This window comes from Brachycentrus maculatus, unplaced genomic scaffold, assembly GCF_059751285.1.
Source record: "Brachycentrus maculatus isolate JH-2025_06_01 unplaced genomic scaffold, ASM5975128v1 h1tg000247l, whole genome shotgun sequence".
Taxonomy (NCBI): Eukaryota; Metazoa; Arthropoda; class Insecta; order Trichoptera; family Brachycentridae; genus Brachycentrus; species Brachycentrus maculatus.
In genome coordinates, this window is record NW_028280998.1 from 479882 (window position 1) to 493912 (window position 14031).

General features: G+C 38.4%; 1 protein-coding gene across 2 annotated transcripts; it reads right to left on the minus strand.

Annotated features, from left to right (window-relative positions):
* Window positions 1–162: 162 nt before the first annotated feature.
* On the minus strand, window positions 163–13803 carry Amnionless (amnion associated transmembrane protein). Of its 2 annotated transcripts, XM_088265500.1 has the most exons (8): window positions 13549–13803; window positions 10736–10896; window positions 7045–7234; window positions 4775–5000; window positions 4111–4350; window positions 3485–3653; window positions 1140–1269; window positions 163–412 (listed from the first exon to the last, which is right to left on the minus strand). In XM_088265500.1, exons 1-8 carry the CDS (start codon window positions 13708–13710, stop codon window positions 296–298), a joined length of 1395 nt encoding a protein of 464 aa, XP_088121626.1. In that variant the 5' UTR covers window positions 13711–13803; the 3' UTR covers window positions 163–295. The 2 variants fall into 2 exon arrangements, with proteins under 2 accessions (XP_088121626.1, XP_088121627.1); XM_088265501.1 differs by lacking the exon at window positions 4111–4350 and having other exon boundaries at window positions 13549–13796.
* Between the last annotated feature and the right edge of the window lie 228 nt (window positions 13804–14031).

Here is a 14031-nt window from a genome sequence, read left to right on the forward strand (position 1 = left end):
GTCTCCACCTTTACATACCTGTTACTGTAATAAAAAGTCAGTGGTTACATCCGATTTGAGATGCAATGATCGGGTTAAAGTAGGATCTCCCCATATGATAATTCTGGTCACGGTGGCAGTTGAATGTGGTCAGAAAGTACCAAATATCTTCTTTCTGACCATTTCAGCCACCACCGCAACCGAATGGGTTGCGTGGGTCCTCTGAGGTACCTGCTACTTGAAACATAAATGATATTTGATTATTTATTAAAGATTTTTTACAATTTCCAGTCTTATTTATTATAAAATAAGTGAATTATTCTTCAAATACAGTTTCTTCTTGCAAGTCTTCTTCTTCAGTTGAATCGGCTAAATCTGGATTAGTTTCGTTCACCTCGAGGGCCTCTTCAAAATGTTCCGGCTTTTTCCGCAACTGAAAATTTGATGCAAACATTATCGAATATAGAACAATATGTTTATATTTACTTTTGTGCATGGATCATAAAATGATATCAGATTTTTAAAAAGGATTTAGAAATAAATTTTTAAAGCTATTCAATAAAAATAAAAATGTACATATACATTTATAAACAGTGTGTGATAATAATTATGTGTCGGGTTGTGGTCTCGCAGTTAGTGCGCGGACTCTTGAGTCAGAGTTTCTTGGTTCAAACCCGCTCTACCACAATTTGATACCTATTTCTAATAATGAGCCGTTTAGGCTCACAGAAACAGTATGAAATTGAAGTATTTTTGTAATTAAATAATAAAATCTTTTGGAACTGTGGAATAATTATTAAAGTACCCATACCGGGAAAAATGTTTGAAGCGGCTATTTCAACATCCCCTTAAATGCATTATGTGTAAAAAACATTTGCTATTTGGTTTCAACAATCTATTATTGCCCATTTGACTCCTGAAGCCAGTATTACCTACCAAGATTCCGTCATGTTCTAGTGCATAGGGCACTGCGTCAAAAAGGATCGGTGTTAACTTCATTGTGATTATAAGAAGGCAGGGTGATCAGTCGTGCGCTCCAGATTCATGGACATAGGAGTGAAATATGTTTGGGTAGGATGCAAATGTCTTAAGGGAGGGACCTCAGGGTGAATTACATTATTGCTAATGAGAGAAAAATATTGCTTGAATCACATACTTACATCTTGTTTGTAACTCGTTGTCGCTGCATACATGGGATTGTCAAAAGCCTTGTCCAGCGACAATTGGGAAATGCCAATGACCAGGCTACCCTCTCTCGAACGATTGTCGAATCGAGCGAAACTGGACGACCTGAAAGCAGATGTCCTTTCTTGCAATGGAGAGTGGTGATTGTGCATCATTTTGCTTTACATCAGGTGGCCAGTGACCGAAATTACGGCAGTGCATTTCATTTCAAAATGGTGGTATGTAAATCGGTCTGTATTTTGTATATTAAAAGTATTGTTGACTTTGTGGTATGGTAATAAAACACCCTCCTTATCATTCATCATTCATCATTCACTTTTTGTAATACCACTTAAAAACATGACTGCCGGTTCCGGAATAATCATTCCATATGACTATTTCAAAGATAATGGTAATAATTTTTGTTTTATATAAATAGGAGACCATGACAATATAACTTTAGTTTATATTTGACCTGATGATGGAATGAATATTCCGAAACTGGTAGCCATGAAGTAGTGTTTTTAAGTAGTATTACACTGAAGCGCCCTTAATATAGTATTTTACGAAAATGGCGCTGTATAAATTATCCAAATTCATTATTATTACTTTTATTATTACACAAAATGAACGATTAATGATAAGGAGAGCGTTAAATAAGTACTTCAAAAAAAAATTGTTAAATTTTCTCGTGACAAACGTCTAAAATTGCATTCAACTAATTATTTTGGATGGTCTAAGAAGTTTCCGAGACAATAAATTAAGCCGAAGGAAATTCTTTTAAAAAATATTTTAAAAAACAATTAAATTTTTGAAAATACTCAATCTTCTGCTTTATTTTATCCTCTTAAAGCTATTGCAACATTTATTGCAAAAAAATATTTCCACCATTTTCAAAATAACTGTTTACTTTTAAATTGCTTAATAAAGCCGCGTTAACTTGTCATATTGGTGTGAGGGGGTGTGCGTACTGTCGGTATCAGTAGCGCTAACATTGTACATTAATTTTATTAAATTATATTATGAATTTATTGCATCACAGATTATATTACGCATATTTAAAGTTATATAATATAACTTGTCACTTTTACGCATGCGCGAGAAATGTATTATCCGTACTGTTCTAACGCATGATTTGGCCCTACGAGTCTGTAGTCTGTCTTGCTCGTGTCACCGTTCCAAGGAATGGAACAGATTTATTTGCAAACTTATATGCAGGGTAACTCATCTGCGCATGCGCGGAAGCATAGAAGATTGTTTGGAGATAGTTTTAGCGGGAAATTTCCATTGTACAAAAAAATACTCGATATTAAATCTGAAACGTAGATGTTAGTAAATTTAATAGTGCATTGCACTTATGGTCATACTGAAAAACTGCGTGTGTTTTCCCTAAGTAGGTACTTAATTAGAATCGAATAGGCATTATTTGTCTTTTGTTACTGGCAAACTTTTTTGCAGTATAAAGGCAATTGTATTCTCGCTGTCTTAACAAGATTAAAAGTAATAAATTAGGCATTATGTGTCTTTTCTTACTGGCAATCTTTTTCGTTCTAAAACGCACCATATTCATGCTGTCATGGCAAGATTATGAGTAGGTACTTAATTATAATCGATAAGGCATCATTTGTCTTTTCTTACTGGCAACCCCTTCTGCAGCATAACTGTGACTATATTCACGCTATCGTGACGAAATTATGAAGTGCCGTGGCGTAGTTAGGTACAAGCTCGACTGCGAATTGCAAAATGAATTCAGGAAAGATTTATTTTCAAGTGGTCTGGGTGTTTATGATGTAGTTTTCACATTTACCTTCCCCACCCTTGCTATGCTACCTGCAGACAAGCCTCTTAAAGTAGGGGCTTTGTGGGTTATTCCTTTAAAAAATAAAATAGTATATATATCGTAGTCGTACAGGAGAAAGTGACCAACTACCAAAACGTAAAATGTTCAGGAGGGCCATTTAACTCACTTTTGCTTGCCAAGAAAATAAACACCAATGCAGTTAGTCATTTTAAACAAGTATTATGCTTCCAAGTTTAAATTCCTTTGAGAATTTTTCACGGCAATATTAAGCTAGTAAGATGTCAAATAGTCAATGATCACTTTTTTGTAAAACAATGCACTTGGTCATTTTCCCTGTATTACTACGATATATATATATATATATATATATATATATATATATATATATATATATATATATATATATATATATATATATATATATATATATATATATATATATATATATATATATATATATATATATATATATATATATATATATATATATATATATATATATATATATATATATATATATATATGTATATGCAACATTACCCGAATGGGAATGAACGCCTCGGAGGGTAATAGTAGAGCAAGACGGCTGCGAGTGCTGCCAGTATGGCAAGCAGCATGACGGCCGCCTCCCACCCCCCCTGGGTGGCACCCTCCCCTCGCCAGGCCATTCCTGCCACTTGCAGCTTGAGATCATTCTGCAGCTTCAACTCTGAATAAAGCAAAAATACAATTTGTTGATACATTAAGGTATACAAAATACATTGAAACTCGTTAATAAGAAAATTTTGTCAACCAAAAATAATATAGGTATATAATATGTTTTAATATTTTGAGTGTGTCTAAATATTTGTTCACAAATGCTGCAGAAGATAACATGATTCGAAGGGATGACCCAGGTGAATCTGGAGGACCCGGGTTCGATTCCCAGGGGAGGGTAAAAATAAATATGAGTGATTTTTTCACTGTAATATTTATTCAATATTACCCTGGACTGGTACCTGAAGCGAAGGGCTGATCACCTTTCCTTCATGTGTAAACGATCAAGATAACACTGCGTTTATATGACGCAGTGCCCTATGCACCATTGGGGTGCGGATAAGGGTGTTATTATTATTATTATTAACAGAATGTGCTGTACGCAGTAAGTGGTAAGAAATGCGCTCTACCTTTTCGTAAGTAGTCCCTGACGAGTGGGGCCAGGCGGGAGCTGGTGCCCTCGTACTCCGCGCCGTCCATGAGCACCAGCTGCGTCACCAGCTCGGCCCCCCGCGACACGTCGGGCCCCCATCGCGCCACCTTGCCCACCCACCAGTCCATGTCCTCGACCGGCTCGCCTGTGCTGGCCAGAGCCCGCGAGACGAGATCCCGCCCGACGGGATCTTCGGTCTCCAGAACTATCACGGCACCTGCGCAGTAAAAAAATACACCCAAACGATGTAAAAAGCACCGAATCGGTGTTAAATTCATCATTTATAAATAAATATGGATTGAGGATATTTTTATATTGATCGTTGTTATATTATATTACATTTATTATTTTATCCGCCTCCATAGTGTAATGGTCAGCACGCTCGGCTACCATTCTGGAGGTCCCGGGTTCGATTCCCAAGGGAGGTAAAATAAATATTAAATTAATAATTTAAAAATAACTGCTAATTGGAAATAATCAAGATTTGTGATCAAGTATTTGGACACACTCAAAATGTTGTAAATAAAAAATCATATCTCGGCATACGTGACCTAAAAATGTGTAAATAACTGCGACTTTATATATATATATATATATATATATATATATATTTATAAATATATTTAAATTAATTCCACTACCGCATATATCGCAGCAGTGATCGATGGGGCGAATGGGGCTCAAGCAGTCCGGAGGGGGGCAGGTCACGTGGGAGCACATCCACTCGGGAGTCCTGGCCTGGCAGAGCCCCGAGCCGCCCGGGGGCCCCACCACCACGGAGGGCGAGGGCGAGTACATGCCCGGGTGGAAGGCCGACAGCGACGACTCGCTGGCCAGCAGTTGCTGCCATTCGCTGTTTCCGATGAGCTGTAACACGCGTCAAACAAGGAGGAAACAAATCCTTATAAAAATACCGAAAATAACGTACAGGAATATAAAATAACGTCAGGAGAAGGAACAATTGGCCGGTATGTATGTATGAATCTCGAAATATAGTCGAAATGCGATCTCTCAGAAGAATGTGCGATAAAACGATGTATGATAGATGTTCGAATTGTGAAATAAGGAAGGAATGCAAAGCTGAGACAAGCATTATCGATAATATTAGGAAAGGTGTTGAGATGGTTTGGGCATGTAGAACGAATGAGTGAGGAAAGAACGGTTAAACAAATTTACGAGGCGAATGTAATTGGAAAAAGGAGCAGAGGAAGACCGAGAAATACTTGGCACGATCAATTATGCCAAATACTTGAAAGTGGTCAGGTTAGGAGTCGAAACAATCGGCGGGTATGTATAAGGAGATGCATGAACGTGAAAGAGGCGAAGAATGTTTGCAAGGACAGAGTGGTGTGGCGTTCTATTCTCTCTGCCTTCCCCTGCGGGGAAGCGGCGTGATGGTTAGTTAGTTAGTTTATGTATGTATGTATCTTCATGTATGTAGTTGTATGAATTTGGAAGAGTCGAAGAATGTTTGCGAAGACAGAGTGGTGTGGCGTTCTATTCTCCTCGGCCTACTCCTGGGTGTTCGTTGGTAACCTTGAAGGTTCATCTTCAAACACTTATCCGCGCCCGATGCTGCACTGCATCATATGGTTTATTAGTAACCTTAAGAGGTAAACGAATTCTAGTACATTATTTTGCTAGTCAAACTCCACCCCTTTTTTACACACGTTTTATCACATACATAAATATATATTATGTGTGTAACAATGAAAACCTTTCAGCGAAAGCTAAACTATCAGTGCAAAATGGAGTCCTGGTTCCAACCCTAATGTATAGAAATAAAGCATGAAGTTGGCAAAAGAATGTTGAAAGTAAACTGAATGCAGTCGAAATGCTCAGACATCCATCTCTCAGACAAAAGTGCGTCAAAACGGTGTATGACAGATGTTTGAATGCTGTTATTAGGAGAGAATGCGGGACTGAGGATAAGCATTATCGATAAAATTATGTAAGGTGTGTTGAGATGGTTTTGGACATGTGAATCAAATGTGTGAAGAAAAAACAGTAAAACAAATTTATGAGGCGAATGTGGTTGGTAATAGAAGCGGAGGAAGATACAGGAAAACTTTGCATGATTAAGTATTGAAATACTTAGATCAATAGTTTGATAATCAGCGGGTATGTATGAGGAGATCCATGAACTTGGAAGATTCGAAGATTGTTTGCAATGATAGATTGGTGTGGCTCTCTGCCTATCTCGGCGGGAAGCGGCGTGATGGTTAGTTAGTTAGTTAATTAGTATCACATATATTTTTTATTTACTATAAATCATGGGTGGCCAACATTTTCAGTAGCCGGGCCAGATTTTAGAAATGAGATTTCCTACTGGGCCATAAAAAAAACTCAATTTTATTTCTCAAAGCAAACAAGATATACATACAAATGTATGTATATATATATATATATATATATATATATATATATATATATATATATATATATATATATATATATATATATATATATATATATATATATATATATATATATAAATGCATGTTTAGCCTCTTAATGCCGTTTAATGTTATACTTTTTCAAGATAGAAACGGAATTATTGCATACCAGTTATTGCATATCATTTTTTTTTAATTCCACAAAAAAATAGTTTATAATCCGTCTGTCTTAAGAACTCAGTTCTTCTGTTACTCTTCTCTTCTTTAGTCCAACGTCTTTACTACTTGACGCCATTATGGGTCTTGAAATTGCCAGGATAGTGAAATACTCCCATATATGGGATATTATACGAATTACGCACGATGGAATGTTCTTTTGGTGGTTTTGTGTACACTAAAGGAAAAAATGTGTGATTTGCTCCGCGGGTCTCAAGTAGACACCCGGCGGGCCGCATGCGACCCGCGGGCCGCGGGTTAGCCACCCTTGCTATAAATGCTGTTCTGTTCATATGTACCTCTCCTTCGTACTTGATGCTTCTGACTCTCTGCTCCACGCTGGGCAGTTCCACAGCTATGGCGTGGCTTATGGGGAAGATGACGTCATCTCGCTCGCAGGGCAGGCGCTGCATGTGGGGTACTGAGGGCCCCCACTGCACCAGAAGGTTCTGCTCGTCGAAACTTATCCAGCTCTCTGGATCTTCCCAACTGAAAAGAGAAACAAACGCATTGTTGGACTGGGCCAACCATATTTAAATCATTGTTGGGTAATATATCCAAAATAAAACAAGGTTTGTTGGATTGAATTCTACATTTATTTATGTATATGTTAATACGTGACGCGTTTCGTTTTCTTAAGACATTATCAAAAACTGACTAAATATATTTACAAAATGTCCTTATATGCTAACAATAATTGCTATTATTAGGTCCAGGAGTAGGTACATATAATGGTGGGTATTTCGGTGGATAATGTGGATTTCTGTGAATATTAAGTTAGTATATAAGAACATTTTGTAAATGTTTTTAGTCAGTGTTTGATAATGTCCTCGATGTCAGGTCCTACAGAGGGGCCGACATTCATAGTGATCACGAGTTACTCGTCGGAAGAATCTGTCTGCAGCTCAAACGTCTGCCGAGATGTCCTCGGCGGAAGAGAATCAACTTAGACAAGTTGAAGAGTGCCGAAATAAGATTGAGATTCGAGGAAACGGTCGGACAACGTGTCCAGCAAGACACCGATCCTCAGCCCATTAATGTTGACTCGATTGAGGCACAGTGGGCTAGTCTCAAATCGGCTCTCAACTCTTCCGCCAATGAGGTTCTTGGCCCCAGGATAGGAGAAAGACCCCATTGGATGTCAGATGAGACCTGGGGAAAGATGGCTGAGCGCGCTCACTTAAAAGCACTGAGGGACAGTGAAAGTGACCCCTACCAACTGGACACCCTCAGAGATGACTACAAGCGCCAAGATCGTATAGTCAAACGATCATGCAGACTCGATAAGCGCCGTCATCTCGATTCTCTTATTGTAACGGCGGAACATGCTGCCCAAGGAAATGACACGCGGAAATTATTCCAAATAACAAGGAAGATCTGCGGAAAGAATTCGGTAACCCCTGGAGCTGTGAAAAACACAAATGGAGTTACCGAATCTGACGCGGATCGTATAAAGGAAATATGGCGTGATCATTTCCACAGGGTCTTGAATCGCCCTCCTCCTCCAATCATCCTCGATATTCCCACGGAGGCTGCGTCAAGCATTCCGCGGGCGGTCGCCATACCTGATGGTCCACCGACACAGGCAGAAATTATAGCTGCCGTGTCGAAATTGAAAAATGGGACTGCCCCTGGTGTTGATGGTATCCACCCGGAATTCTTGAAATGCAGCGTTACTGGCATTATTGGCCCTTTACACCAATTAATGTCCAGTGTGTGGGAAGAAGAGCGATGCCCTAGAGACTGGGTAAATGGGGAGATTACCGTGTTACATAAGAAGGGTGATCCACTCAACTGTGACAACTACCGCGGCATTACGCTACTCAGCGTACCTGGGAAGGTGCTTGCCCACGTAATCTTGCAGAGAATCCGAGCCCCCATTATGCAGGTGCTCAGAGAAAACCAGGCAGGGTTTCTGCCTGGCAGGTCCTGTGCGGATCAAATCCATAATATTCGCCACATTCTACAGCAGAGCCAGGAATTTAACAGTTCTCTGGCGATGTGTTTTGTAGACTATGAGAAAGCGTTTGATAGTCCGCACAGGCCCACACTCTGGAAAGTACTGGAAGCTTATGGGGTGCCTGCGAAATTAGTGGAGCTAATTAAGTCCCTTCACCTCAATAGTGAATGTCGAATGAGAGTTGACGATGTTGTCACGGATTGGTTTGGGGTCTCTACCGGAGTCAGACAAGGCTGCGTCCTTGCACCGTTTCTCTTCATTATCCTCATGGATTTCATTCTTCGAAAGTCATTACCATCTGACCGAGGTATATCCATCTCCCCCTCCCGGAAACTCTGCGACCTAGAGTACGCAGATGATGCTGTTTTAATTGATGACTCCGTCGAGGGTCCTCAATTGATCGTCGACAGGGTAAATAGGTACTCTACGCACATGGGGCTTACAATAAATGTTGCAAAAACCCATGTGTTGTGCAACAGCTCATGCCTAGATGCCCAACAACCCTTGACGTTGAGTAACCAGCGCATCGAAAGGGTCGAGAGTTTCAAGTACTTGGGAGTGTACGCGACTGAAAATGGCAGCCTTCAAAAGGAACTGGGAGTGCGATTAGGACTCGCTGGGTCCGCATTCAACAGTATGAAGGCTGTCTGGAGATCGGATTTATACTCGGTGAAAACCAAATGCCGCCTATACAATGCCTGCATTGCTCCTGTTCTCTTATACGGCTGTGAAACATGGCACCTTACAAGGGCCCAAAGCAGCCGTGTACTAAGCTTTGAGAACAGGTGTTTGCGGAGAATCTTAGGCGTGCGGTGGTTTGACTTTGTGAGGAATGAAGAGATACGGCGTAGGACGCAGCAAATCTTGGTCACAACTGTCGTCAAAAAAAGGCGATTCAGTTGGCTTGGCCACGTACTCCGCATGCCTCCTGAGAGCCTTAATCAAGCTTGCCTCTTTTACAAGGCATCAGGTTCGCGCCGCCCAGGACGACCATTGCTGACAATTCGTCGGCAGTTCTCGTCAGAACTTCGCGACGCGGATCTGACTTGGGAGGATGCAAGGGAGCTGGCAGCCGACAGAAAAGCCTGGAGACAGTTTGTGGACTCCATATGCTCCACCTAGGGAGCGGATATGGTTATTAATTAATTAATTAATTGATAATGTCCTAAGAAGACGAAACGCGTCACGTATTAACATATCCATATAAAAGTAGAATTTAATCCAACAAACCTTGTTTTATTTTGGATTTATTACCCAACAATTCAATATGGAATATGGAATCTATCGTTTCTAAAGGGACCTATTAAAATAAACCATGAATGCGGGAAAACAATGAATGCGGGATTAAGAAGTCAATACACAAGAAGATACAATCGAGTAAAGATACCGTCCTCCCAATCTGCATAACAATGGCTAGGTTCAAATTCTAAGCAGAATACAAATTTTAGATGCAAATAAATGTATTTATTTTACATAACCAAAAAAATATTAAAGTTTCTTGCATTGTAAATAATCTTTGATGGACATTTGTTTTTTGACTGTTTTATTTCCGTAAATCAACAGTATATTTTGGTCTTTGCAAATATATGTTTTTTAGGCATCAGTTATTGAATGTGCTAAGTAGAAAGCTTTTAATTTTTAAAAGAGTGTGCATGCTTTTGAAAATAAAAGTACAGGCAGCGGTTCCTCTTCATCAATATCGACCTCTGCTGTATCTGTCAACCTTAAGTCCCACAAGTTTTTTTTTTATAGTTTCTATCCCACACGTTGGAATATTGTCATCGATTGTAACAAAATTAAGAAGAATGTAAAAAAAAACAGACAAAATATGTCAAATGTGCAGCCTGATTCAAACGATGAATGCGGTAAAATGGTAGATAGAAACGATTGATGCGATCTATCTTGTATGAAATGAATTCGGGATAGAAGAATTAAACGACACATCCGGGAAAACGATTATTCGAGGAACGATAGATAGAGGTTTCACTGTATTATAGTATCGTTATGAAACAGTATGTCTCAGCTCTTACGATAGTAGGATCTTGTCAGTGAAGAGGACACGTTCCCCTGGACAGTCGTCTCCTGGAATGCGGCCCCCGAACAGGAGACCCCCGTGAGGCGCGAACTGCAGCTCCCCATCCCACGGGAGCTCCACTCCTTCCAGCGGCACCTCACGATCAGGGAGGTATACCTGGCAAACGGTACTAAGAACACTTAGATACTTAGAAAAAAACGTATATTTGAAGAACTCCACCGACAAGGCACACAAAGTGACTAGGTGAACGTTTAAAAAAAATAAATGTTAATTACCTTTATAGATTTTAAAATGAATGTATGTATGAATGTATTTATATGTATGTATATAGTTAACAAATAAAAGTTTTTTTTAAATAATTAGATACTTAGAATACTTTTTTTAAACCCTTATCCGCACCCCAATGGTGCATAGGGCACTGCATCATATAAACACAGTGTTATCTTGATCGTTAACACATAAAGGAAAGGTGATCAGGTACCAGTCCAGGGTAATATTGTATAAATATTAGAGAGAAAAAATCACTTATATTTATTTGACCCCCCCCTGGGAATCGAACCCGGGACCTCCAGAACGGTAGCCGAGCATGCTGACCATTACACTACGGAGGCGGACATTAAAATACTAAATACTTAAATAGTTTGTATACTTACATACTTAGAATACGTAGAAACTTAGATATTTAGATTTAGAATACTTAAATATTTAGATGTTTTGAATACTTTATATTTCAGAGAATACCGGACGTCCCCTTACAAATGTGCGGTAGAAGTTGTCAACCAACGGTTTCAGATTCTCCCATATATTATTGGAATATAGCTTGATAATCCATTTCTATAGCAAATAAAAAAATCTGCTGAAAATCGTTACCATATCTTACATGTAAATTATTATTGTTGGGATTTATATCCAAAATTAAACTTACTAACTAACTAACCATCACACCGCTTCCCCGCAGGGGTAGGCAGAGAGAATAGAACGCCACACCACTCTGTCTTTGCAAACATTTTTCGCCTCTTCCACGTTCATGCATCTCCTCATACATACCCGCCGATTGTTACGACTCCTAACCTGACCACTTTCAAGTATTTGGCATACCTGATCGTGCCATATTTTTCTCGGTCTTACTCTGCTCTTTTTTCCACTTACATTCGCCTCATAAATCTGTTTTACCGTTCTTTCCTCACTCATTCGTTCTACGTGTCCAAACCATCTCAACACACCTTTCTTAATTTTATCGATAAAGCTTATCTCAGCTTTGTATTCCTTCCTTATTTCACTATTCGCACATCTATCATACATCGTTGTGTCGCACAATCTTCTGAGAGATCGCATTTCGACTGCATTCAGTCTACTTTCATCCTTCGTTTGCCAACTCCATGTTTCACTTCCATACATTAGAGTTGGAACCAGGACTCCGTTGTGCACTGCCAGTTTAGCTTCCGCTGATAGGTTTCAGATTCTCCCATATATTATTTAAATATAGCTTGGTAATCCATATCTATAGCAAATAAAAAAAAGCTGCTGAAAATCGTCACCATATTTTACATGTAAATATTATTGTTGGGTAATATATCCAAAATTAAACAAGGTTTATTGGATTTGAATTGTACATTTATTTTTGTATATGTTAATACGTAACGCGTTTCGTCTTATTAAGACAATATCAAACACTCCGTGTTATTCCACTCCATTATCAGTGTTTGATAATGTCTTTATATGACGAAACGCTTCACGTATTAACATATACATATTATTTTTTGACATCTCATCAAAGATGAAGAAGAATATGGAAGTCTGGGCATTTACGGGGCTGACGACCGTCATAGGCTGGTTTAAGTGATCACTTTACACACGTGTAACATTCCAGATTTTGTGAACAAGTATTTGGACACACTCAAAATGTTGTAAACATATACATAAATAAATGTAGAATTCAAATCTAATAAACCTTGTTTCATTTTGGATATATTATCCAACAATTCAATTTGGAATTCTACCAGCTGTCTGCAGTTACAATAAATAATGTAAATATTATCATGAAACACTGCTTAAATTCATTTTGTCAAAAAAAAACTGAAATCATGGTTTTCAACCCCTGCCTCGTAATTTATATAACATTAAATAAATATCAAAATAAACGTAAAAGAATTTATATTACTCAAAATTTTATTTAATATCACCCTAGACTGGTATCTGAAACGCAGGGCTGATCACCTCTCATTCGTGTTCTTAAAGATCAAGATAACACTGCTGCTATACGATGCAGTTCCCCATGCACCATTGGGTGCGGATAAAGATCGAGAGAAAATATTTCAACAGTTATTTAAACAGTCAAATAAATAGTTCTTTTAAAAGTTAAAATAGAATGTTATTCAAACAGTACGGCTGTCCAAACTTAAAACACTGTAAGGGACATTTTTTGTAGTACGTTTTTTTGCATTTTTGGACTAAGTAGAATCTACTTAGTCCAAAAATGCAAAAAAATTGTACCTCAAAAAATGTCCCTTACTGTGTTTTGAGTTTGGATAGCCGAGTAGTCGTAACAGTTATTTAAATAGTTATAATAACACGGCTGTCCGAACTGAAAACACAGTAAGGGACATTTTTTTATAGTAATTTTTTTTTGCATTTTTGCTATGTAGAATCTACTTAGCCCAAAAATGCAAAAAAGACGTTCTACAAAAAAAATGTCCCTTACTGTGTTTTGAGTTTGGACAGCCGAACAGTTTCATCGTTGTTTTATATCTTTAGATGTACTTTCCACTAGTTGGAAAATTCCAAAAATATATAGGCACACTGACATACATGTGACACCGTGTCTTTGGGGTATACAATGCGATCAGCCGAACATGGAATCCTTCGAGGGCTCCAATTTGCAGGATTGTCAAAGTTCAAATTCTGCATCCAAATCTTCTTCAACTGGTGAGATCCTGTAGCACATAGCAACATCAACAAAATCACCAACATGTTTTGAAAAAAATCTCAACACAATATCAAAAATGGCAAATTTATTCAGACCAAAAACTGAATTCCTTCATTTGCGACTGAATAATTTCAACTGATCACTAAATTCCAATCAATTCAATCGCAAGTCTAAATTATGATAACTGATACATACATCCATCGTATGAAATCAAATTTAATAACGTGATTATGAAAACAGATGCCCAATGGGCGGAAAATAATGCGTTGATAAGGTTTCAATCACACAATATTTTTAAGTATGTACAAATTTTTGTCCACAAGTTCTGGATTTGCTCCGCTTAAATTCCGAAGTACTCAAAATAT